The following is a 27,980-nucleotide window of genomic DNA, read 5'->3' as shown; positions in this document are numbered from 1 at the left end:
TGTACATTATCCTGCTTTGCAAGGAAAGATTTCACTGGGTGCAAGCGAGCTGGAGAGCATCATTGACTCTTAGGTCATGTCAGAAAAACGTGTTGCATCAGTGACTACCACATTCCAATAATCTCTTAGAACACTTTGAACCAAGTCCAATATAGGAGTGGGTGATAAATGTAATGCCAGCGGCGGAGTTGGCAGAATTTTGGCCACTCTGTGTTAAGCTTGTAAATCAGAGTCTGGCCAAATTCTGCCAATCGCCACATGGCAGACTTTTTTTCTCTAGCGCAGATCACCAATGGTAATTTGGCAATCTGGAGCGAGAGTTGCCAGCTCCTAGCATGATTTGCAGATGCTGGGAGGGCACTGGGTGGGATTTTTTCATCACGAATGGTTGTCGGCAGTCTCGACTGATTATGATGATAGAGCTGCTACTCGAGTAGAAAATACACTTGAGCTGCAGCAAAGTCAAATCGATAAGCAATGCCCTCTGGCATGCTGTGCTGTCGGCACTGATTTTTCAGCACAGAATGAGCTCCCAGCGATAAAAAAGTAGAGTGACGTGCCGATTTCTAATCAGTTGTAGTAGTTTTTCATGTAACTCTGGGAAATTCCACGGAGTGAAACTCCGCAAGTTCAACCCACACCTTGTCCAATATGTGTATGGCTCTTTTTTCAAACCTGATCAATTAGCCCCATGGCATTGTCAATCAGTAAGGGGTAAAGGGTGTTTCTGCTGGAGAGTGTAAATGGACCCTTTCTGTTTACTGTGGCCTGTCAATAGTATTACTGCAGGACGCCAGCAGAACCAAGTCCCATAAGTCACAGGGCACTTGCCCACTTCGCTCTCACTTTAATTTGATATGGGTACTGCTTTCTGCTTTGCCCATGGTTTGAGGTCTTTTAACTATCAGGACAGAGTGGGTGCCATCAGTGAAATCCAGTCCATTGTGATGCACGTTTTGGTTAGAATATTTGAGAAGTCGGGAAAGGTGCTTATATATTTTGTTGTTCTGGTTCTCAGTAGCTGCCCTTGTAGACAAGACTCTGGTCTGCATATGAGCGTTGTCTCTGTAAGTTATGATATTGAAGCAATCGCCCTAGTCCAGAATTCCCTGATTACTGGGAATCCGCAAGTCTTGCGGTAAAAGTTCGTCAGTTCCACACCTAGGATGCACATCACTTTCACATTCAAACATCCCCACTTTGAGGATGAACAGGTTTCAGGCAGGTAATGACACTGGACCCGTTTTAACTTGTTTCTGTTCAGTCAGCATCAGTGACTTCTGTGTCCAATTTAGAATTCCATTAATTTTGTGAGGTTAGTTTAAAACGTTTTTAAAGGTTCCTGCAAGTGATCTGTATAGTATAGGCACATCTATCCTGCACTGCCCATATGTCAGCATAATCTGTAGTGTGTAGAATGTTTGTGTCTTGTCCAGAGTGTTTCCCCGTGCACTATAGCACTGTACATTATGAATTGTCCCATCGGAATAGTGTGCGTGTTGCGGATGTCTTCAAAGGAGTGAGTATGCTGTTGACATATATTAACCATACCTTCGATCCTGGCATCAGGCCAGGTTCACCTGTCTCGGCCTTTGAACAGTTCTTGGAATCACACCAGGCAGCCTAAGAGGATTTTTGGTGTGTATATTTTACTTGCCAGAAGTGCTTGATGCAGCTTATCCATCATTCGCTGGCTAATTAGACCAGCTGAGGACAAGTAGACTATACTGGCGTGTCTCCAAGCATAGTCTCATGTAATTTGAGCCTAAATTGTTCAACTCTTATGTATTTAGGGACATGTTTATGAGGACAGTCACATGGCACAGTGGCACCTTGCTGTGCTGCACTGTCTAACAGGGAAAGGGCAAAAATGCACCATATATAAAGAACACAGCGCATTCCTACCTTTTCCCTTCCACTGGCACCCTTTTGGCTGCCTAGAGCCAGCGCAGGCTTCCTTGCACCATGGTGCAGGGGTGCCTGCATTGTATGCAGAATTGTTTTGAGCAGGAAGGAGTAACTTTCTGCACAAAAACAATCCTGAGAGGATTCCCTCTTTCTATGTGTGCTGCAAAATGCATCACATATAGAAAGAGGAAGAAATTAGGAGAAATAAATATATTTCTCTTTGTTACACCTCACCCAGGGAGGTGTAGAATTTGGGGGATCCCAAGTAATCCTGTTAAGCCCTGACAATAACCAGAAAAAATAGGTTAGACCAGTGGTTCCCAACCTGTTGTCTGGGAACCACTGGGGGTCCGTGAAGCCTCCTCAGTCGTTCTGTGACTACTTGGAAAATTAAATAATATTAACAGATTATTAAAGTGTTCATACATACATTGGCCAAATCTACAACAGAACATTTTAAAATGTACTGTAAATGTCAAGGAATTTGACATTGGAGACTACAAAGTAAATTAGTGTCCTCAGATTGATTCGTGAGAGGAGTGCAAGTACATCAAACAGAATAACGTATGGACGAAGTGTGGCTTCAATTGAATTTCGAAATGCTCCATTCTTCCTATTAACACTATTTTTTATTTATATTTGTTTGCAAATTAAATAAAATGGGTTATTTGTGTATGTGTTTGATGGAATACTTGTTTCTGTATTTTTGTGCATTGTTTTGCGGTTCAAATCATCAATAGTGTCTAGGCCAGGTTCCCCGACTTTCAGTAATGGCTCAATGAGAAGTTCCCGGATTTTAATGATGATTCAGTGGGTGTTCCTGGGTTCCAGTATTGATAAAGTGGAGGTCCACAGAAGTCAAAAGGCTGAAAATCACGCATTTTAGTATTGATGTCCACATCACCTCACTTAAATCCATTAGTCATGTATTTTACAGCTACTTCAACTGCTGTAATGTATGACAAGGCACTGAAGAATATAAGTAACCAAAAGCAGCAGACATTTTTGGGTTTGTACTCTTGTTGGAATTATCAGGCCATTCACCTTCAGAATTTGACAGGCATCTCAGCCTACAATCAGCACTGTTTGCAGTCTTGTGGCTCCCAATTCACCCCGAAGACTCTCTCTGCCTCAGGCCTGCAGTCAAAGAGGAGGCACTTCTGGTTCGCACAGGTGAGTCCAGCAGAGTACTGAACACAACCTGACAGTAACGTGGGCATTGTCAGAGTGTGAAGCCAGGATCAAATCAATGGATAAAATGGACGAATATTCTGTAGCTATTGTGTTGATCTTCCGATCTCGGGGAAATGCGTATAGCAATTATTGGCAAATGCACTCTATTACATTATGAAACTTTAGTTAATGTAATCACTGCAGATGAATGTGTGTATGATCAGAGAGAGATAGAACTGGATCATGGTGGGTGCAGTGGGGAGTAATGACTTACGTATTTAAAGTGCTACGAGGTACCATCCTTCTTCTTAGAGAGCACTTTGAATATACAGGTTATTATTTTAAGTGTTATTACACACAGTGTGTGTCACTTGAAGTGTCACATATTTGGCAGTAGAATATCATTCATAAGTACAATGACACTAAGAAAATGTCACACATAAATGATCTGAAAACGAAGGCTTGGCAGCTATAGCTGTCCAAATGTAACTACAGTTTATTTAGCTGTATCCTTCCCCTCCTAACAGCCCAAATTAGGTGGTTAGACAGCTTGTCGATGTCTTTACAGAAATTATTTTGCAAATAAACCAGTATTGATATGAAACAATGCAGAAGTCTAGCTGAAATCACAATTTTAGAAATTGCAACTCCAGCTAGAGTAGGAAGTGGGAGTGATTGCCAGAATGCGACTGATTTGCCTATGGCTGCAACTTCATTTGCCAATTCTATCTGATAACAGAGTCCTGTTATTATAATATATTTGAACACCTATGTATCTAAACCGAATCAGCACCCATCAGAATGTTGACATGGCAATCGCATTTAATCTTGCTTCCCTAACAATTAAAGGGAACAGATACATAATTTTTCCCAATTTATTTTCTAGCTGGACGTATCTCCAAAGTTCAACAGAGCGTCCTTCGTCAGTATTCCGTATTCATCGTTGGACATAGTCACCCTATAACGATATCATTTGATTTATTCTCACTAGAGGGGTGTCCTAGTTAGGGCCGATTGCCCTAAAAATACAAGCTAATGGTTTCATGGCCTAGGCGAACAACAAGCGCAATAGTGAACAATCTTGTCTGGTACCGCTGCACGCTGACAATTATTTTTAAAAGACACAAGCAAGTCAGACTCTGCTATTATGGAATATAAAACGTGAATCCACTTCAACAAGGCAGTATTAAAAACAACCTTTTCAAACGAATATTGCCAGCCAAGTGTGTCAAAAAGCTCTTCTCCATCTAAAGTGTCCACTATTGATGGTAATCCATTAATGGGGACTGTGCCCATGATGTGGAATAGTCGCCGCCACAAAATGTTGAATAAAGTGGAATAAATCCACCTTTCTTGATGTATCAACTTGGACAGTAGCATTACTCAGTAGACCGGTATTTTCCACAATATTTTGTAAAATAGGTTCAAGGGAGATAGGGGGTGGTACAATTTAACCCCTGTGGAGTCTCAGTCAAGTTTGGGCAACACCACTTTGTTAAATTTCATAACAATTGGAGATAGAGCGCCGTTGTGGAATATTTGTATTGAGATAATAAACATGGAACCAGCAACGAATGAAAGGAAGCATGAAATACTGCAGGCAGCCTAAGGGAGGCAGTTGTATCTCCCCAGCCAAGTTGTTTGATTAGCTGTTTTAATCTCAGTTGGTGTCAGATGTTCCTCTATGGTGATTCTCTGCAGCTGTGTCCGAGTGGAGGCTTCAATTGCATCCAGAACCATTTTCGCTCTATTTGAGGTCTTGATACAGATCCAATGAAAGAGTACTTTAAATGCCTTCCAATCTATTTATGCGTTCTGTGCTAAGCGTTTGTTGACTGAAAGCAGTTTGTGATACCATCCTTCACTGTACAGCTGAATTATGTATCGTGCAGTGCGTTACTTGCAGCTTCAACATCGTTATCACCGTGACGTGTTTGCCTCGCTGTAGCTTTATTTATAAAGGAACGTGATTGCATAAATGTACTGTGTTTTGGTTCATGAAGTCACCTTCTTTTTCGTATTGCAGTTTCTTTCTGGTGTTCAATAGAAGTGTTGGTCCTTGGTGCTACAGGTGCTGGGTTTTAGCACCGGGGTAGACCCACAAGGCTACGCCCCCCTCTCACGCTCTCATTTGGGATACCACCTACCCATCACCTGCTTTCCCAGATTTTAGGTTTGAAGTTTGCATACACTTTTAGAGTTTGACAGTCTGAGTTCTATTCTTGTTCTGTATTACTGTTACTTAATTTACCAGAACGATGAATGGCTGAATTGGCTTTATTGGGCTACAAAGTCGTGTTCTGCAGGCCACACTAAAAGTCCCAGGGAACATTTAACTCGCAGATTAACCTGGACGGTCTGCATTTCAGAATCTGGAAATTCTTTGATCAGATTTTAAGCGAGAAGAAGCCCCTGTACAGTCTTAAGTTGCTTCATTACATGATGAGAGACTTCTTTTTAGGTTTCGCCTGCACAGCCCTTGCGCTGTGCTTGTGAAATCTATTCTATTAAATATAAATATAAAAAGAGGCTTACACCCCAACCCCTTGATTTCCTCACTTTTCATTGGTTTGTGGGCTTGCCACTTACTTTTACAGTAATGACTTTTGCTTCAGCACTTTCTCCTGTCCACCCTTCCCTCCCCTGACCAAATTCCACCCAAAACCTCCAGTTTCTTCCTGAATCACATGGAGGGGTTATCCCCTTCCATCACCTGAAGAGTGACCCATCAATCAATCTCCTCCCTCCTGCCTTCCCTTCTTAATGGCGGCTGCTGCGCGGTGCCGAGTTTGACCCCTGACCTGCCTTAAGGCCAGGAATAACTCGACATGCCGAGCAGCTCCACCTGCCTGCCTCCATGCCCCTCTCCCCGCCCTCGCTACTGTTGCGAGTTCGAGGACCTCCACCACCTGCAGGCACCTGCCTCCGCCTCATCCCTGGTGCCTAGCTAAGTATTGTGCGTCTTGTAAACTGTATTAGTGCTTTTTGTGCTGTTTTTCTGTGCCTTTTTCTGTTTATTGCCTTCTTCTGTTTTCTGCCTATTTATTGCCTTTTTTATTGCCTTTTGTGTTCTGACCTCTCCTTCTCCCCGGTCCCGCTGCTGCGTACCCTGCAACCCCGCCCCCCTCGTGCCCCCATTTGCCACCACTGTCGCCTCCCAGCTGCTCCTCCCTCCCATATCCCCTTATTAATGGCGGCGCGCCAGAGGCAAGCCCCTCTGCACCTGTCCGCGCCTGGACCGCGCCCAGCGCCAGTCCCCCTGACCCTCGCACCTCCCACACCGCCAGACACCACTACACCACAACAGAACTCCTCACGCTCAACCCCGGCCGCCCCACTGTCTGCGTCCAGACCTCCCCTAGGCACACCCAACCTTTCTCCTGCCGCACGTGCCACTTCACCTGTGCTCAAGCCACCAAGCACCGCAACAACGCCACCCACCTCAACCACCTCAGCTGCATCCTCCTCAACACCCACTCTGTCCACAATCACACCATCGAACTCTGGGACCTGCTCACATCGGCCTCCCCAGACATTGCCTTCCTCACCTAAACCTGGATGAACCCCTCATCGGAACCTGACATCGCCATAGCCATCCCTGAGGGCTACAAAATCACCCGAAGACACCGTACCAACAAACCAGGAGGAGGAATTGCCATAGTCCACAGAAGCTCCGTCAGGATCTCAACCCACACCCACAACGCTCTGGATGCCGCAGAACACCTGCACTTCCAGATATACGTCAACGCCAACACCACCCTGAGAGGAACCCTCATCTACAGACCCCTGGGCCCCCGACACTATCAGCACCCACGCCCTCACCTCCACGGACTACAAGCTCCTCGGCGACCTGAATTTCCACCTGGAGAACACCGGCGACAGCAACTCCTCAGCCCTACTGGATAACCTTGCCAACCTCGGCCTCAAGCAATTGGTCACCTCGCCCACCCACTCAGCCGGTCACACACTCAACGCCATTTTCTCCTCCAGCAGCCATGTCACCTTCACTCACACCACCGAACTCCATTGGACCGACCACCGTTGTGTTCATTTTTCCTTCCAGAAACCCACCACCCACCACCCACCACCAACAGCATCAGATCCCTCACCGCAAGTGGAACAAGATCTCCAAGGACCAATTCATCTCCAACCTCGCCCACACCCTACCACCCAAAACCAATGACCCCACCACCCAAAATCAACGACCCCAACACCGTCTCCCTCAACCTCAAGCAATGGCTCGATGACTGTGCCAACACCCTCGCTCAACTCAGGGAAACCACCAACACCCGCACCAACAAAAAAGCTCCCTGGTTCACCGCAGACCTTCAGGCCTCCAAACGAGAATGCTGGAAAGACAAGAAGATCTGGCGCCTAGAACAAACAGAAAGAAACCACACCGCCTTCAAATCTGCCATCTGCAAACATCACCAGCTCATCCGGACCACCAAAAGATCTTTCTGCACAGAACGAATTGACAACAATGACCACAACAGCAAGGAGCTCTTCAGCATCATCAAGGAACTCACCAACCCCAAGTCCTGCTCTGCCGACCCCCCCACATGCAAGACCTCTGCGACTCCCTCGCCACCTTCTTTCACCGCAAGATCACAGACATCCATGGAAGCTTCGCACTGCCGTCCCCCATCACCACCACTGCCAAGGTCGACCCCAACGCACCCAGCCACATGAACGTCCTGAGCGCCTGGACCCCCACCAACGACAAGGAAACCACCGAGACCATGAGCACCATCCACTCCGGCTCTCCCGCTGACCCCTGCCCTCACCACGTCTTCAAGAAGCCAGCCAAATCATCACTCCCCAGCTCCGGACCATCATCAACAGCTCCTTCGAGACCGCCATCTTCTCGGAGAGCTGGAAACACGCCGAAGTCAACACCCTGCTCAAAAAGCCCTAAGCTGACCGAGAAGACCTCAAAAACTACCGGCCAATCTCCCTACTCCCCTTCCCTGCGAAGGTCATCGAGAAGATAGTCAACAACCAACTATCCCGCTTCTTGGAGGACAACAGCCTACTCGACAGCTCTCAGTCTGGCTTTCACAAGAAACACAGCACTAAGACCGCCCTTATCGCTTGCACGGACGACATCAGGAGCAGGCTCGACACATGTTAAACCGTTGCCCTCATCCTCCTTGACCTTTCCGCAGCCTTCGACACCGTCTGTCACCAGACCCTTCACACACGCCTCTATGACGCCGGAATCCGCCACAGAGCCCCGGATTGGGTCACATCCTTCCTCTCCGGAAAAACCCCAAAAGTTTGCCTCCCTGCTCCTGTCTAAAGCCACCAGGACCACTTGCGGAGTCTCCCAGGGATCCTCCTTCAGCCCCACCCTCTTCAATGTCTACATGGTACCTGTTAGAAATGGGGTCTTTGGTTGACAGTCAGGTTACCCCCTGTTCAAGCAAGGACCCTCACTCTAGTCAGGGTAAAAGAGAATCACCCTCAGCTAACCCCTGCTTACCCCCTTGGTAGCTTGGCAGAGCAGTAGGCTCAACTTCAGAGCGCTAGGTGTAAAGTATTTGTACCAACACACACAGTAACTTCATGTAAACACTACAAAATGACACAACACCGGTTTAGAAAAATAGGAAATATTTATCTAAACAAAACAAGACCAAAACGACAAAAATCCGACATACACAAGTCAAGTTATGAATTTTTAAAGATTAAACTCAAAAATAGCGCTTAGAAACAAAAATGCTTCGATGAGATGTTAACACGGCGTCGTGACGGAGTCGTTCCCAACAAGCAGACACCAGCGGCGCCGGACACGGAGTCCTGTAGACCCCCAAGTACAGTACCTTTGGTGAAGAGTGAAAACAAGCCGATGCGCAAAGTCGGGAATCGCGGCGTCTGAGCGAAACGTTGAATCCGTGCACTTCGAGCGGCGTCGGTCACGACGTGGTGCGACAACTTCCACGGAGTCGCGGACTTCAGCGGGGCTGCTGCGGCATCGGGCCTGCGAAGAGCGTCGCGTTCCAGCGAAGGTCACGGCGTCAGGTGCAGGCGGCGTTACCGGATTCAGCAGCGGTGTCGGTCCGAAGTCGTCCGAAGTCGATTTTCTTGGATTCCACCAGCTTTCCTTTCAAGGGCCCAGGGACTGGATAGGGCACCACTTGTCGGGGCAGGAGTCTCTCCAGAGACTCCAGGTGCTGGCAGAGAGAGAAGTCTTTGCTGTCCCTGAGACTTCAAACAACAGGAGGCAAGCTCTAAATCAAGCCCTTGGAGATTTCTTCACAAGATGGAAGGCACACAAAGTCCAGTCTTTGCCCTCTTACTCTGGCAGAAGAAGCACTGCAGGAAAGCTCCACAAAGCACAGTCATAGGCAGGGCAGCACTTCTTCCTCAGCTATCAGCTCTTCTCCAGGCAGAGGTTCCTCTTGGTTCCAGAAGTGTTTCTAAAGTCTGTAGATTTGGGTGTCCTTCTTATACCCATTTTAGTCTTTGAAGTCACCTTTCTTCAAAGGGGACTCACACCTACTTGTGAAATCCTGCCTTGCCCAGGCAAGGCCTCAGACACACACCAGGGGGTTGGAGCCGGCATTGTCAGAGGCAGGCACAGTCCTTTCAGATGAGTGACCACTCCACCCCTCCCTCCTAGCAGAGATGGCTAATCAGGAAATGCAGGTTACACCCCAGCCCCCTTTGTGTCACTGTCTAGTGCGAGGTGAAAAACAACCCAACTGTCAAACTGACCCAGACAGGGAATCCACAAACAAGGCAGAGTCACAGAATGGTTTAAGCAAGAAAATGCTCACTTTCTAAAAGTGGCATTTTCAAACGCACAATCTTAAAATCAACTTTACTAAAAGATGTATTTTTAATTTGTGAGTTCAGGGACCCCAAACTCCACATGTCCATCTACTCTCTAGAGGAATCTACACTTTAATCATATTTAAAGGTAGCCCCCATGTTATCCTATGAGAGAGACAGGCCTTGCAACAGTGAAAAACGAAGTTGGCAGTATTTCACTGTCAGGACATATAAACCACATTACTATATGTCCTACCTTATCCATACACTGCACCCTGCCATTGGGGCTCCCTAGGGCCTACCTTAGGGGTGCATTACATGTAAGAAAAGGGAAGGTTTAGGCCTGGCAAGTGGGTACACTTTCCAAGTCGAATTTACAGTGTAAAAATACACACACAGACACTGAAGTGGCAGGTCTGAGACATGATTACAGAGCTACTTATGTGGGTGGCACAACCAGTGCTGCAGGCCCACTATTAGCATTTGATTTACAGGCCCAGGCACCTCTAGTGCACCTCACTAGGGACTAACTAGTAAATCAAATAGGCCAATCATGGATAAACCAATTACATACAATTTACATGGAGAGCATATGCACTTTAGCACTGGTTACAGTGGTAAAGTGCTCAGAGTTGAAAAGCCAACAGCAACAGGTCAGAAAAAAATAGGAGGCAGGAGGCAAAAAGACTGGGGATGACCCTGCATAACCAAAAGTCCAACAGTACAGCTCGCCAATATCATCTGATCCCACAGCCTCAACATCATCTCCTACACAGAAGACACTCAGCTCATCCTCTCTCTCACGAAGTACCCCGCAACCGCTAAGACCAACCTCCACACCAGACTTCACATCATCGCCAACTGGATGGAAGCAAGCCGCCTCAAGCTGAACTCGGAGAAGACCAAGATCATCATCTTTGGCCCCAACAGATCAGCATGGGACGACTCCTGGCGGCCTGCCACTTTGGGGTCAGCCCCAATGCCCCACACCCATGCATGCAACCTCGGCTTCATACTGGACTCTTCGCTCTCTATGATTCAGCAAGTCAACGCCATCTCATCCTCATGCTTCAACACCCTTTGCATGCTCCGCAAGACCTTCAGATGGATCCTTGTGGAAACCAGAAGAACGGTCACGCCCTCTTCATCAGCAGACTGGACTACGGCAACGCCCTCTACGCGGGAACAACGGCTAAGCTCCAGAAGAAACTCCAGTGCATCCAGAACGCCTCAGCCTGACTCATCCTCAACCTCCCTCACCACAACCACATCTCAGCCCACCTCACAGACCTCCACTGGCTCCCCTTCAACAAAAGGATCGTCTTCAAACTCCTGATCCACGCACACAAAGCTCTCGCTGACACCGGACCTGCCTACCTCAACAAGCATCTCAACTTCCACATCCTGACACGCCAACTCCACTCCGCCAATATCGCAACCGTCCTGCACATCCACTGTACCACAACTGGAATCAGATCCTTCTCCCACCTTGCCGCCAAAACCTGGAACTCCCTCCCCATCAACCTACGTCTGACCCAGTACCTCCTGACCTTCAGGAAGCACCTCAAGACCTGGCTCTTCGAGCAGTAGCACCCCCCCCCCCCTGCGCCTTGAGACCCTTCCGGGTGAGTAGTGCACTTAAGAAATTACTGATTGATTGATTGAATCAGGTGCTTGTTAAGCGCAACTACTCACCCGCAAGAGTCTCAAGGCGCTGGGGTGGGGCGTGTAGCGTCCATCAGTGAGGTGCTTCTTCAAAAAGCCATTTCTTCAGCTCCTATGTGAAGTTGAGGAGGGTGGTAGTTTGTCTGAGGTGGAGCGGAAGGGCATTCCAAGCTGTGGCTGCGAGGAGGGAGAAAGATCGACCCCGCTGTTCTTGTTTTCCTGATGCGAAGTACTTCTGTGAGAGAGAGCTGGGCTGAGCTTAGTTTCCTGTGGGGTACGTGGAAGCTGAGTCGCCTGTTCAGGTAGGCTGGTCCGGTGTTGTGGAGAGCTTTGTGTGCGTGGGTGAGGATCTTGAAGGTGATTCTTTTCTCTATGGGAATCCAGTGTAGTGTGTGCAGGTGTTGAGCTATGTGGCAATGTCGAGGCAGGTCGAGGACCAGTCTGGCTACGGCATTCTGTATGTTCAGAAGTTTGCGGATGAGTTTAATGTTGATCCCGGCATAAAGAACGTTGCCGTAGTCCAGTTTGCTGGTGATGAGTGAGTGTGTGACGGTCTTTCTGTGTTCGAGGGGGATCCACTTGAAGGTCTTGCGAAGGAGGCAGAGGGTGTGGAAGCAGGTGGATGTGACTGAGTAGATTTGGTTTGTCCATGTTTATTTTGGAGCCCAGGTTGATCTTGAGGTTCGAGGCTTGGTTCGTGGGGGTCCCCTGAAATGTAAGCTGGGACTGAGGCCATATGCTTCCAGGGATAGAGTAGACATCCTATTAGCACTCGGCCTTCATTCCAGTGCTATGCTGCAAGGGGCTTGGAAGAGCCCGTCTGAGTCTGTCAGTGAGCCTGAGGGTCCAAACAAAGTGCGTGCCCCGGCATCGTAGCCTGAGGCGTGGCAGTGGTGGTACCATGTACTGCATGAGCAGTGAATTAGTGGGGGTTTATCACACATGACAACAGCGCTGAGCACAGCTTGAGTTTCATAACAAAGGCATTGTTAGAAATGGGGGTTTTGGTTGGCAGTCATGTAACCCCCTGTCCAAGCAAGGACCCTCACTCTAGTTAGGGTATGTCACACACAATTCAAATTATCCTGTGCCCACCTTCTGGTAGCTTAGCACTGAGCAGTCAGGCTTACTTTAGAAGGCAATGTGTAAAGTACTTGTGCAATAAATCATACAATAACACAATAAAGCACCACAAAAATACACCACACAGTCTTTAGAAAAACATATAATATTTATCTGGATATTTGCAGGTCAAAAGGATCAAAGATGCAATAAGTAAATGTAGAGATATCACTGAAAAGTGATATAAAGTGTCTTAAGTCTTTCTATAGCAAACAAAGTCTCTTTCTAGCACAAAGTACCTGTTTCACGTGAAAAGTCTCCACAAAGGGCCGCAGAGGAGAAGAAGTGTGGAAACAAAGGGGTGTGCGTCGATTTTGCGGGCCGCACACGGCTCTGTGTCGTTTCGTTTCCACGCAGGGAGGGCTGTGCATCGATTTCCTGCACTCGGTCGTGGATCCTCTTCGGGTTGCAGGGTTTTCAGATGCACCGGAGTATGTGCATGGAATCCTGAGCTTGAGGAGCGAAGTCACAAGCACTGCGTCGTTCCGGTGGGTGTTGCATGGACGTTTCTTCCGCACGGCAGGCGCTGCGTCGGTTTCCCCACTGCATCATTCCAGGTCAGTTGTGCGTCAAACCAGTGGGCCATGCGGCGAAGTTCCGGTCACAATGCAGGCGCCGCGTCGATTTTCTCCTTGCAAAGTCGCGCTGCGTCGTTCCGGTTGGTCGTGCGGTGAATTTCTCACCGCGGGCGTGCTGTGCGTTGGTTTTAGCAAGCTGTGCATTGAATTTTCACCGCACGCAAAGTCCAGTTGCAAGAGAGAAGTCTTTTTGGTCCTGAGACTTCAGGGAACAGGAGGCAAGCTCTATCCAAGCCCTTGGAGGGCACTTCTTGACCACAGTCAGAGAGCAGCAAGGCAGCAGACCAACAGCAAGGCAGCAGTCCTTCACAGAAAGCAGTCAGATAAGTCCTTTGGGCAGTCAGGCAGTTCTTCTTGGCCGGTTCTGGTTCCAGTTATCTTCTCCAGGAAGTGTCTGACTTGGAAGGGGCAGAGGCCCTGTTTATATACCCAAATGTGCCTTTGAAGTGGGGGAGACTTCAAAGAGTGGCTTACAAGTGCACCAGGTCTCCTTTCAGTTCAATCCTGTCTTCCAGGGTCCCAGTAGGGGGTATGGCAGTCCTTTGTGTGAGAGCAGGCCCTCCACCCTCCCAGCCCAGGAAGACCCATTCAAAATGCAGATGTATGCAAGTGAGGCTGAGTATCCTGTGTTTGGGGTGTGTGTGAGTGAATGCACAAGGAGATGTCATCTAAACCCAGTCAGACGTGGATTGTAAGGCACAGAAAGATTTAAGTGCAGAGAAATGCTCACTTTCTAAAAGTGGCATTTCTAAAATAGTAATATTACATCCAACTTCACCAGTCAGCAAGATTTAATACCACCATTCTGTCCATATTAAATATGACCTTCCTACTCCTTTCAGATCAGCAGCCACCACTCAAACAATGTATGAGGGCAGCCCCAATGTTAGCCTATGAAGGGAGCAGGCCCCACAACAGTGTAAAAACGAATTTGGGAGTTGTACACTACCAGGACATGTAAACTACATAGGTACATGTCCTGCCTTTTACCAACACAGCGCCCTGCCCTATGGGTTACCTAGGGCATACCTTAGGGGTGTCTTATATGTAGAAAAAGGGGAGTACTTTTAAATGCCAAGTCGAATTGGCAGTGAAACTGCACACACAGTCCTTGCAATGGCAAGTCTGAGACAAGGTTAAGGAGTTACTTAAGTGGGTGGCACAATCAGTGCTGCAGGCCCACTAGTAGCATTTAATCTACAGGCCCTGGGAACATATAGTGCACACTACTAGCGACTCATAAGTAAATTAAATAGTCCAATTGGGTATGATCCAATGTTACCGTGTTTAAAGGGAGAGAGCATATGCACTTTACCACTGGTTAGCAGTCTAAATAAAGAGCAAAAACAGTGTCCAAAGAGTGGAGGGAGGCAGGCAAAAAGTTAAGGGGGACCACCCTAAGGCTGTCAGGTCTAACATGTGCCCCCCCAGCTGAAATAGGGAAGAGCTACCCAACCTCCTGGGAGCTCTCATCTCTAAGGCGGAAGTATCTGGAGACACCATCAGTGTTGGCTTGGTCAATCCCCGGGCGATGCTCCACCATAAAGTCCATCCCCTGTAGTGAAGTGGACCACCTCAAGAGTTTAGGATTCTCACCCCTCATCTGCATGAGCCATCTGAGGGGCCTGTGGTCTGTCTGACCCTGGAACCCCAAACAGGTAGGGTCTCAGCTTCTTCAGTGCCCAAACCACATCAAATGCTTCTCTCTCAATAGCACTCTACTTCTGTTCCCGTGGTAATAGCCTTCTGCTAATAAAGACTACTGGTTGGTCTGAGCCCTCCTCATTTAGCTGTGCTAGAACAGCCCCCATGCCAAGCTCTGAAGCATCTGTCTGCACAATAAATTCCGGGGAGTAGTCAGGGTCCATGAGCACGGGGCCGTGCACATGACTTCCTTCAGAGAATCAAAGGCTTTTTGACAAGCCTCTGTCCGATTCACCAAACTAGGGGCCAGATGTAGCAACCCTTTTGCGAGTCGCAAACGGCGAAAATCGCCGTTTGCGACTCGCAAACGTGGGTTTGCAATGCACAAATGCATATTGCGAGTCGTTACCGACTCGCAATATGCATTTGCGACTCGCAAATAGGAAGGGGTGTTCCCTTCCTATTTGCGAGTCGGAGTGGTATGCAACTCCATTTGCGACCGCGTACGCGGTCGCAAATGGAGTCGCAGTTACCATCCACTTGAAGTGGATGGTAACCCACTCGCAAACGGGAAGGGGTCCCCATGGGACCCCTTCCCCTTTGTGACTGGACCCCATATTAATTTTTCAGGGCAGGGAGTGGTCCAAGGGACCACTCCCTGCCCTGAAAAATCCGAAACTAAAGGTTTCGGATTTTTTTGAAATGCAGCTCGTTTTCCTGTGAGGAAAACGGGCTGCACTTCAAAAAAAAAAAAATGCTTTATTTAAAAGGCAGGTCGCTAACATGGAGGCCTGCTGACGTCAGCAGGCCTCCATGTTAGCGAGTGCCTATACTCGCAATGGGGCCGCAATTTGCGACCCACCTCATGAATATTTATGAGGTGGGTCATTGCGACCCCATTGCGAGTTGCAGTCGGTGTCTCAGACACCGTACTGCATAGCAATTTGCGACTTGCAAATTGCGAGTCGCAGGGACTCGCAATTTGCAAGTCGCAAATTGCTTTTTTTGTACATCTGGCCCTAGGTTGTTTCTTTGAAGTGAGTTCTGTCAAGGGTGACCCTATATATTTAGGTGTCTGAGATTAGGACATGGAGGAACACCCCTCAAGAGGTACTTATAATTACATGCTATTGTGGGACTCTCTGCTCATTCCAAATGCATGCTAACTCCCAATAATTGGTTGTAGTTACTAGTTGGGTCCTCTTTCCATGTGTTTGATTATTTGACACACTGTTCTAGCACTTTTATTCTATTGCACTGATTACCACACGTGTGGGTGACTCTGGCTTTTGGCTTGACTCTTATGTTTGCATGACGTTAGATGGTGATTAACTCAATATTATAATTAGTACAGATTGGCTTAATATTTAAAGTATTAGTGAATTTTTATATTATTGGACATCTTTGAATTACATTAATTGTTATTAATTTTTACTGCAATTTCTGTTATTGTTTATTCAGCCTTGATAAAGTCCTGAATAGGACGAAACACGTTTCGGCTGATGTTCCGGTTTGCTTTTAAATCAGAGTGAACCCTACTATTTTGAACGGAATTATTCCTGATTGAATCCTAATTTTGGGACTTAAATTTATTATTATAAACAGGACCATCTCTATATTGATTCATCATGGACATTATTGTAGTGGCTGTTTTTGATTTATGTATGTTTAATATGTACTGTTAAGCTTATATGTTCAATGTTGTCTAAGGTGTTCTGAATTTTTGTTTGTAAGTAAATATTTGGTTTCAATGGAGTGCACCCTATAATGTGTCTGTTCAATATTTTTCTAAAGACTGTATCTATTTGTCTTCTCACACATATATATAACTGCATCTGTTTTCCTTTTTTAGATTGCATTTATATGACTTCATTCTAGTATGGTATTAATTAAGCATAGCTTCGGAGTGCTCCCCATGTTTTTCTATTAGTAAAACAAAGGGAGGCTAGATGTTTACAGAAGAGGCCACTCTGACTATGGGTAACTGTCCCCTACCACACTTGTACATCACAAACACTATGCCTGAAAACACTCATAAAGAGTTTATCACTAGTCTTTTTTGTGCCCAGACAAGCGGGCCAGGGCCCGCACATAGGGGATGCCTGAGACCTCAGGTGGTGGAAAGTTCCCAAATATTCTCCAACCTCAAAGTACACACCAGATACAAGTAATTAACCCTCAGACCTAGCTAATCAGTACACATCTGGACCTGTGGAAGACTCAGAAGAAGGGCTGCTGTGCTGCTTTCCTGCAGGAATTATTACCACACTCTTGCCCTGATGCGCTGCCTAATTGCCCTGCTGCTCTTCTGCTTGAGTGAGAAGAACTGGCCTTGCATCTTGCACACAGGACCACCAGAGTAACTCCATTGGCTAGTTTGCTGGCCTCCTGATTAAAGCCTCAGGGACAGCACAGGTTCCAACAACCTTGTACCAAGCACTGGGAATCTACTAGCTGTGAGTTCTACCCTCCCAAGTGCTGCCACCCCAGCCCTGGGCCATTGGAAGTGAGTATGAAAGTGCTTTGCCAGCTCAGCTGGGGTCCCAGCAGAATAGACAAAAAGCAGCACATCAACTCACAAAACCTCTGCATCAGAACCATTGTGCATTCCCAACAATGGACTTTGCATTGCAGCCCGCGGCTTCCTCAGAACTGCTGCTGTGCGACACATCCTCAATGCAGGTTTTCACATTGCAAGCACCTCGATGACGGCATCTTTGAGGAAGACGCAGGACTCCACATTCCAAGCCTTTGGCACCAGCCGGTGCACAACGCATCTTCAAAGCAAAAGTTCACATCATAAGTCCCTGTTCAATGGCATCCTCCATGATAATACAGCATCTCAAAAGATGCAAAAGAAGGAAAAGAGGAAGGTAGAGAGACAACACAATATCATAAAAAATAATTTAATAGAAAAAAAAAACAAAATTAAACTTCTGGCCTCTCAACCTCCAAAGTAGAATCCCTCAAAGACATGGGTAAAATTAAATTTTAATCACAGCCAGTCGACAAATGTTCAAGAAGTGCCCTTGCAGAGACCCCCTGTATGAACATATAGGGGGTCATTACAACATTGGCGGTAAACTGGCGATAACAAAACCTCCACAATCACGCCAAGAGGAATACGGCCATGCTATCACGACCCACGTATCCACGCGGCGGTCTTTCAACCGCGGTATTCCATTGGCAGAACACACCGCAGCGCTCAAAAAATACACACATTTACAAAACACAGCCACATTGGACAATTCCAAAGACACACACCTGATACTCATACACACACCACTCCCACACACCCAATACAATATAAAACACACACCCACATCACCCTCAAACCCCTACAACAAAAATCCCGAAAGAAGGCCAGAGAGAGACACTACAATCTACAAACAAGCATTCACAGGCACACAACACCATCACCCACATAACATCCACGCACCCCACACAACACACCACTAAATATCACCCCACATATCACAACTCACTTTCCCCACACATCACCCACACCACCCCATGGCACGGCAAAGACACCCCAGGCTCTCTGAGGAGGAGCTCAGGGTCATGGTGGAGGAAATCATCCGGCTAGTGCCACAGCTATTCGAATCACAGGTGCAGCACACCACCAAAGCTACGAAGATGGAGCTATGGCGCAGAATCGTGGACAGGGTCAAAGAAGTGGGACAGCACCCAAGAACTAGGGATGACATCAGGAAGAGGTGGAGCAACCTAAGGGGGAAGGTACGTTCTGTGGTCTCAAGACACAACATCGCTGTGCAGAGGACTGGTGGCGGACCCCCGCCTCCTCCCCCACAACTAACAAAATGGGAGGAGCAAGTCTTGGCGATTCTGCATCCTGAGGGCCTCGAAGGAGTAGCTGGAGGAATGGACTCTGGTAAGTCAAATCTTAACTACCTTATCCCCCACCCTACCTGCATGCTATCACATACCCCCACCCTCGCCCTCACCCTATCACTCCAACTCCTCACACATGTCCCACTATCACAAACCACACATCCCAACACCAAGCCCTGCATGCAACACCAAAGCATGGACACCCATCACCAATACATGGCCACGTCACATACCCATTCACCCCCCTAACCCATCATCACACAAGGTCCCACACAGGAATGCAAGCACTGGGGTACACGGTCACCCACCCATTGTACACCATGGTACACACAGATGCAATAATCATGCTTTTACACCCCTGCAGGGCCCCTACCCAACATAACTGCGCAGGAGGGTCCACACATGTCCACACCACCAACAGAAGAGGCCCACAGTGATGACAGCAGCTCTGTCCAACTGGATCTAGATGACCAGCCCGGCCCATCTGGGACCTCGGGACAGTCGATTCCCCTGACACAGTCACAGGCCACCACAGAGCTTGCCCCCTCTGGAAACACCAGCACAGCACCCACCCAGCGGGCCCATACCTCTTTCCCCAGGACACGTCAATCAGCAGTGTGTCCACCACTACAGAGAACCCAGGCTGACCCACCACCCCAACAACAGGGACCTGGGGGCAGTGGTAGTGGGCACACCGTTCAGGGGACAGAGGCCCAGGAACACAGGGGAACTGGGAGGGCTGCTGCGTGACAGGGGGAGGACAGGCTCAGGGAACCAACTCTCCACGAGGCCCTCTCCAACATCATGGGAGCAGACCATCATTCCCAGCAGACGATGGCAACGGTACTGGCCAAGTTTCAGGAGACCCAGCGGCTGCAGGAGGAACAGTATTTGGGCTTCAGGGAGGAACTCAGATCCATCAATTCCACCCTGGGCACCATCGTAGGGGTGCTGAAGGAAGTCCTCAACACCAGGAGGGACACTGTGGCACAACAAGGGGCCCCTGACACTAGCCTGGACGATGAACTGCCCACCACCTCCTCCGGCCCTAGTGGACAGGAGGCACTGCCACAGGACCACCACACCAGCACCCCACCCCCTGCAGATGGAGAACCACCCCACAAACTGTCCCTGAGAGCCAGGACAAAGGCAGAGAACGATACCTAGACCCCCGCCAAGAAATGAGACCGCCCTGAATGTCATCCTTTTGTCCCACCTTGTCACCCTGTCCACCCTCAAACTGCCCCAGCTCCACTTCCTATGCCCCTTTGGACAATGCACCTGTCAAACAAATAGACTGGACTGTGCCATGGACATTCCTCCACCATCACCCCTCCCCATTTTACAGCATTCTCCAATATTGAGCACTAAAATAAACACCCTTAAAGCACAAAACAATCTGGAGTCTGTCTGTGATTTTAAAATAGTGTATTAACAATTACAGTGACAAAATGCTCTTTCAATTGTAAAGTCAAAATACCTATGTCACACAGCTCTAGTCCATGAAGAAACAAAGCAGATGTCACACAGTGGGACCCAGATCTGTGAAATCGTAAGGGAAAGTGAAAACTCAGTGACCATACACTGGGTGAAAAGGACAGACAGTAGAGAGGTAGTAGTATTAAATTACATGTAGTAGGCAGGTTTTCTTCTTACCTGTGTCTCACTGGAAGTATTGCAGGATAACCGAGTTCCTGTTGTCGATGTCCTCTTCTTCTGCTTCCTCGTCTTCACTGTCCACAGGCTCCACAGCTGCCACAACACCTCCATCTGGACCATCCTCCTGCAGAAAAGGCACCTGTCATCGCAAAGCTAAGTTGTGTAGCATACAGCAGGCCACGATGATCTGGCATACCTTCTTTGGTGAGTAGAATAGGGAACCACCTGTCATATGGAGGCACCTGAACCTGGCCTTCAGGAGGCCGAAGGTCCTCTCTATAATCCTCCTAGTTCGCCCATGGGCTTCATTGTAGCGTTTCTCTGCCCTTGTCCTGGGATTCCTCACTGGTATCAGTAGCCATGACAGGTTGGGGTAACCTGAGTCACCTGAAAAAGGCGAGGGACAACTGTTAGACACACACTAACCTGTAGGGATAGCCCCAGACCCAGACAACTATTCCCACTGATTTGGTTCCAGGTGCTCACCTAATAGTCACACACTGTGCCTCTGAAGTTGCCCCATCACATAAGGGATGCTGCTATTCCGCAGGATGTAGGCGTCATGCACTGAGCCAGGGAATTTGGCATTGACATGGGAGATGTACTGGTCTGCCAAACACACCATCTGCACATTCATCGAATGATAACTCTTCCGGTTTCTTTACACCTGTTCACTCCTGCGGGGGGTACCAAGGCCACAAGTGTCCCATCAATGGCACCTATGATTTTGGGGATATGTCCCAGGGCATAGAAGTCACCTTTCACTGTAGGCAAATCCTCCACCTGAGGGAAAACGATGTAGCTCTGCATGTGTTTCAGCAGGGCAGACAACACTCTGGACAACACGTTGGAAAACATAGGCTGGGACATCCCTGATGCTATGGCCACTGTTGTTTGAAAAGACCCACTTGCAAGGAAATGGAGTACTGACAGCACCTGCACTTGATGGGGGATTCCTATGGGATGGCGGATAGCTGACATCAGGTCTGGCTCCAACTGGGCACACAGTTACAGGATTGTGGCACGATCAAGCCTGTTGGTGATGATTACATGTCTTTCCTCCATTGTCAACAGGTCAACCAGCGGTCTGTACACCGGAGGATGCCGCCATCTCCTCACATGTCCCAGCGGACGGTGCCTATGAAGGACAACAGCGAGCACAGAGTCAACCAACTTAGAGGTACGTACACACAGCTTACACAGAACACGATTCATAATCCGAAATTAGCATGTATGAGTGTTGAGGCAAGGCCTAGGTATGTGTGACGCAGTTAAAAATAGAGCCATGTGGGCCCCTGAAATGGCGGCTGCCTGACCTGTAAAGTGGGACAATGGGATATGAGGCAATTGCGCTGGCGTTGTACACCGTCGCGGTAGGCGGTCGAAGACCGCGGCGCAATTCTGTATTGGTTAACATTGGACCCTATGGGTCCCAGGAGCCAATGAACATGTACAGGCAGGCCCTGTGGCACCCCACCCCACCTGGGTACAGTGCCAACTACACATAGTCAGGCTCCTGTGACATCCATGTGTGCAGATGTCGGCCACAGCCTTGTAGGCCATGTCCCAGGGATTGCATAGTGGACCCCAAGTGCGCGGCATAGTGCAGGGGGCTTCTGTGTCTGTTGTGTCCGCCAACGGTAGCGGTATTGCATGCACTCAACATGTCTTTCTTCTGTCGTCGTCCCCCTTTTTGTGGTCTCCCTGTTCTTTTGTGCATTAGCATCATCAGGCGGAGAAGCAGTGGCACCAGAGCAGGAGGGAGCTGCATCCCACGTGGCCCTGGAGGGCCACACTACGGAGTCTGATTTCACCAGTGGGACGGAGGGCAAGGGGAGCTCCACGACGGGGACAGGAGCTGACACCAGTGATACGGACTCGTCCTCTGGTGGGAGCTCCCTGGTGGTGGCGGGCCCATCTGTGCCCCCCATCTACAGGTACAGCCGCCACCCACCCTTCCAGCACCGCCTTCCCAGCATCCCCTCAGCCTTTGCCCTGTGCCCGCTCACCCAGGAGGGTGGGCATCCCCTTCGCCCCAGGCACCTCAGGCCCTACCCCAGTCACCCCTGCTGCCCTCAGTGAGGAGGCCATTGACCTCCTCACGTCCCTCACTGTTGGGCAGTCCACCATTTTGAATGCCATCCAGGGTGTAGAGAGACAGTTGCAACAAACCAATGCATTCCTGGAGGGCATTTATTCTGGTCAGGCAGCCCTTTAGCGAGCTTTTCAGACTCTGGCCTCAGCACTGATGGCAGCCATTGTCCCTGTCTCTAGCCTCCCCCCTCCAACTTCCTCCACCCAGACCCACACCCCTGTACCTCAGCCTACCCCAAGCACACCATCAGACCAGCATGCACACACCCCAACACACAAAGGAAGCTCAGGCAAACATAAGCACCACACATCCCACAGGCACTCACGCAAACATCACACACACATGCAGACATAGCAACATCCACTGACTCCACTGTGTCCCCCTCCTCCTCGTCTCCCTCCTTCCTCCCAGTCTCGTCTCCACTCACACCTGCATGCACAACATCTACAGCCACTACTTCCATTACCAGCACACACACCACCACACCCTGCTCACGTGCAGTCACCACCCCCACTACCATTCACACATCCCCTGTGTCCTCTCCCAGTGTGTCTGTGATGCCACCTCCCAAGGTACACAAATGCAGGCACACACCCACCCAACAGCCATCCACCTCACAACAGCCTCCAGCGCATGCACTTTCACCCAAAGTCACCAAACGTACACATCCTACAACCACAACCTCTTCCTGCACTCCCAAACCCCCTCCAGCTACCGTCCCAGTGTTCCCAAGAAACTTTTCCTGTCCCCCCTTGACCTCTTTCCCTCACCTCCCCCACCCCGTCAGTCTCCTAGGGCCCGACTCTCCAGGCCCCAACCTAGCACCTCAGCCACAACATTGGCGGGATCAGTGGTGCTAGTAGTCACCGGATTCTGGAGTGCACCAGGCAGCAGGGCAGCCAGTGTGGCAAGGAGCCACAGCACAGACCAGACAGTCCCCACCTGTCAAGCATAAAAAGTTGGACATTGCCCGGCGGGAGAGGGGGAAGACACCAGACACCAAAGCCGCTCCCAGGGGTACAGGTGGGAGTGTGGAGTCAGTTTCAACACCTTCCAAGGTGGGGAAGGGGCACAAGAAACCCGGCAAGTCTGGGGAGATCGGCACGGCGGAGAAGACCGCCATCAGCCCCGCTGCCCAGGAGGCGACCGCCATCAGCCCCGCTGGCCAGGAGGCGACCGCTATCAGCCTCGCTGCCCAGGAGGCGACTGCCATCAGCACCGCCAGCAGCAGCCCTGCTGGCCCAGACAGGACCGCCAGCACCAGCCCCGCTGGCCAGGAGGCGACAGCCAGCAGCAGCCCTGCTGGCCCAGACAGGACCGCCAGCACCAGCCCCTCTGGCCAGGCGACCGCCAGCAGCAGCCCCGCAGGCCCAGACAGGACCGCCAGCACCAGCCCCACTGGCCAGGAGGCGACCACCAGCAGCAGCCCCGCAGACCCAGACAGGACCGCCAGAAGCAGCCCCGCAGGCCTAGACAAGACCGCCAGCCCCGATGGCCAGGAGGCGACCGCTAGCAGCAGCCCTGCAGACCCAGACAGGACCGCCAGCAGCTGAGTCGCTGCCAAGGACACCGCCGCCACAAGCACCGCTGCACAGGACACCGCCGCCACAAGCGCCGCTGCAAAGGAAACTGCCGCCACAAGCACTGCTGCAAAGGACACCGCCGCCACAAGCACCACTGCCAAGGACACCGCCGCCACAAGCACCGCTGAACAGGACACCGCCGCCACTAGCACCGCTGGCCCATGAGCGCCAAGAGCACTGATGCTACTGAGTCCGCCACGAGCAGGATGAAGCACTCTGGGCACAAAGCCCCCTCCAGAACCAGTGGAGAAAGGCATCCACTACCTCAGTCCTTGGCCGGATGAAGCACTCTGGGCACAAAGCCCCCTCCAGAACCAGTGGAGAAAGGCATCCACTACCTCTGTCCTTGGCAGGATGAAGCACTGTGGGCACAAAGCCCCCTCCAGAACCAGTGGAGAAAGGCATCCACTACCTCAGTCCTTGGAAGGATGAAGCACTCTGGGCACAAAGCCCCCTCCAGAACCAGTGGAGATTTACACCCACTACCTCTGTCCTTGGCAGGATGAAGCACTCTGGGCACAAAGCCCCCTCCAGAACCAGTGGAGACAGGAATCCACTACCTCAGTCCTTGGCAGGATGAAGCACTCTCGGCACAAAGCCCCGTCCAGAACCAGTGGAGACTGTTATCCACTTGAGAGACTGTGGCTTTGCACTCCCCAGGATTGAACAGTGGGCAACACACCCACTGTAGAGACTTGAGAGACTGTTGCTTTGCACTCCCCAGGATTGAACAGTGGGCAAACCACCCACTGTAGCGACTTGAGAGACTGTGGCTTTGCACTCCCCAGGATTGAACAGTGGGCAACCCACCCAGTGTAGAGACTTGAGAGACTGTGGCTTTGCACTCCCCAGGATTGAACAGTGGGCATGTGGCCCCCTCTTGGATTTGGCGTTGTGCACTCAACCGGTTGAGATGCCCCCGCTTTCCCTTCCCCCTAAGGTGCCTGTTTTATTTCTATCTGATGCCCCTGCAGTGTTCTCTCCTTCATGTTTGGGTACCTTGTGTGGGCCTCGACCATGCAGTGTGGGCCCAGTGTTCCACGGACTTAAATGGAGCAATACCTGGACTTCTATTATTGGTGTATATATTTGTTAATAGTGTATATGTATTTTTGCGTACTGGATTTTAATAGATTACAATGGTTACACTCATTTCCTTTTGTCCTTGCATTCTTCCGGGGGGGTTGAGGGGTGTAACTGTAATGTATCAACATGTGCGTGTGTGTGTGTTGTAGTGGGTGAGGGTAGGGGTGTGGGTGTTGCGTGTTGCATGTGTGTGTCCCTGTTTTTTCCCTCCCCCCTCCCCTGTGTCGTAGGTGCAGTACTCACCGAGGTCTTCGCCGCCGGCATTTGTGCTCCTGGTAGAGGAGCAAGAAGATAAAGTCTGGGAAAAGGTGAAGCTCTGAATCCATGGCATCCTGGTTCCTCGTGTGGTGTGTAGAGGTGAGCGTTTTCCCTTCGAAGTCCAGTTTCCGCCGTATTTTTGTTCGCGTTGAATCCGCTCCAGAAAAGATGGCGGATTGGTAGTTTGTGATACTGTGGGCGGTACACTGTCCTCCGCCTGTCTGTTGGCGGTGACCGCCGCGCTGTTTGTTTGTACTGCCGTAATTCCAATTTATTTACTGCCGGCCTGTTGGCGGTCTTACTGCCGCTTTAACACCGACCGCCAGGGTTGTAATGACCATCATAGTCTTTTCCCTAATGTTCCACTCTTAGTTTCACTGGGAAAATTATAGATGCATCTGGACAGCAAGACTTGTCTTCCATACCGATTGTTAAGATGTAAGTCAAAAAGGGACAAGTAGCTCTTGCCAAGTTGCACCTTCTTTTACTGAGCTTTTACCAATCATTACATGTGGGATCCCCTCCCTTCAATTGTCAGAAACCCATCACTGTCCCTCTGGGACTGTTGCTTGCAGAGTTGTCTCCACATCACATTGGGGGAGGCAATACACATACTTAGCATGTAGCTGTCATGACTCCTGCTGCACCTCCAAAGTTCTCTCACAAGCTTCCCCAATTTATTCTGGCAAATAATCTGCCAGTAGCATTGAACGTACCCCTAATACTCAAATAGTTGCTCTTCTGAAAAACTGTCTACAAGTTTCAGGAAGGCACAGACTGTGCACAACCACCAAATTTGGTGGGATGAGAGGGAATGCCAGAATCTACCTCTTTATTGTGGGCTCCATGCAAGGCACCAGCTCCTTACACCAGTGCACAGTCCCTTCCTCTGTTGATTACCTGCTCCACTGAGTACATCATTGCCCCACAGTGGTGGTGCAGGGAGGTGAAGGGAACATGGTCCAGCGGCTCTAAAACTACATGGCCATCTTGGCCTCTGACTCAGCTCACCCTCTAACTAATTTGTTTTAGGTGATTTCCCATTAACGTGAAATAAATGCGAACCGGGTTGTTAGCTTAGTAACATACTTCTTTTGATTGGATATTTTGTACAAGCCTCCCCAGGAAATTATTGCCAGTTTGTTGTAATTTTGAATCTGGTGAAGGCCTCCTGTGGAAAACTTTGAATTTCATGGTGTGGATTTAAGGGGCTCTTCCAAAACCAATTGTTTAAGACCCTCAAATATAATCCAATTAACATTTAGCAATCTGTCACTGTCAGCTGTGTAGATTTCTTTAGGAAGGAATTCAGATTAAAGTGTATTTCATCCTGTGCAACAATTCTAAAGTATAAACACTACTTGTAAATTTGAGGCACAAAGATGTTAGTAGAACACCTTTGACCTACCAGGCAGAAAACAAAAACCTGTGGTCCGAAGCCAAGTAAGTTGAGTTTCTCCAAGCATTTTTTTAAAAACATTGACATGTGTTTGGAATTGAGAAGCATGATTGCTTTTAAGTACCTTTATGGGTGGTTCTTTCCCCCTCTAAAGGACAGTCATAGTAATGGGAGTCTATTTGGATTGTGATTGCCTATCAGGACTGGGATAATCTCCCTTTCTGGTACACCCTCCATATAAGATATTGATTGAGGTTTACTAACTAGTTTAACATCTAGATGGCATACAGGACACTCAGGTATCTGTGACTGGAATGTTGGTGGGATTTAGCACTAAATTAATATGTATTTTCCTTTAATCATTGTGTAGGGTTACAAATGTATTTGTTGAAGATATTGTTACTGCAATACAAGGTTTGGAGTAAGAGTGATGTATTGCATTTGTGGAAAGATTTCCCAATCATGGGCATCCAATTTGGAGCTGCTACTTACTTGTTGAAGGCATGGAGACTGAGAGTCAAGATTTAGGGACTTATTTAGAACTCGGTGGACGGTGTCCCATAGGGCATAATGGGATTTCAATTTCGGTGACAAGATATCCGTCATTGTTATGACAGAGTAAACAGTCCGCTGAGTTCTAAATCAGGTCCTTAACTTAGTACGTATTAATAGTAGTTTTCAGAGTATTTGTATTGAGCAGTTTATGTGTAATCTTGTTCTTTCTACAATATAGATTGTAATATTGGCTATTTTTATCATAGTTGCGTATGTGTAATATAGCATATTTTATTTACCTTTATAGGAATTCTTAAATAAATCAAATTGAAGAAAGAAAGAAATATGATTGTTTTATTAATCAGAGCAGTTAAGCAACAACAAATAGAATGTCTAATACTTACTAAGATAAATGAATACAGTTTCCCTCAAGTGACCCAGCAGAAAGACACTAAGATAAACGTAAATCAGCAGTGATTTAGTATACGTACCAATTTCCCCCAGAATCCACTTCTTGTGTAGACTGTTCAGAAAGCAAACTGGAGCCTGAGAAGCAGACATCAGGAAGTCACTGACTGCTAAATTCATAATGAAGTAGTTTGGGGGTGTTCTCAGCCTCTTGTTGCTAAAATAAAAATAGGGAAAATCACTAAAACATGTTTGTCTTTGCATCAAATCCTTGAAAT

General features: G+C 48.8%; 1 protein-coding gene across 1 annotated transcript in view; it reads right to left on the bottom strand.

Moving 5' to 3' along the window:
- The window catches only part of LOC138299638 (melanopsin-like), a 1,463,603-nt gene that overhangs the window by 894,048 nt on the left and 541,575 nt on the right, over positions 1-27,980 (bottom strand). Inside the window, exon 3 of the mRNA XM_069238089.1 lies at positions 27,786-27,919. Within this exon, the coding sequence (XP_069094190.1) occupies positions 27,786-27,919 (134 nt within the window). The remainder of the gene's footprint in view (positions 1-27,785; positions 27,920-27,980) is intronic.

Source organism: Pleurodeles waltl, chromosome 1_2 (genome assembly GCF_031143425.1).
Source record: "Pleurodeles waltl isolate 20211129_DDA chromosome 1_2, aPleWal1.hap1.20221129, whole genome shotgun sequence".
Classification (NCBI taxonomy): Eukaryota; Metazoa; Chordata; class Amphibia; order Caudata; family Salamandridae; genus Pleurodeles; species Pleurodeles waltl.
The sequence above is the reverse complement of the archived record's forward strand: the minus strand, read 5'-3'. Positions and strand labels throughout refer to the sequence as shown.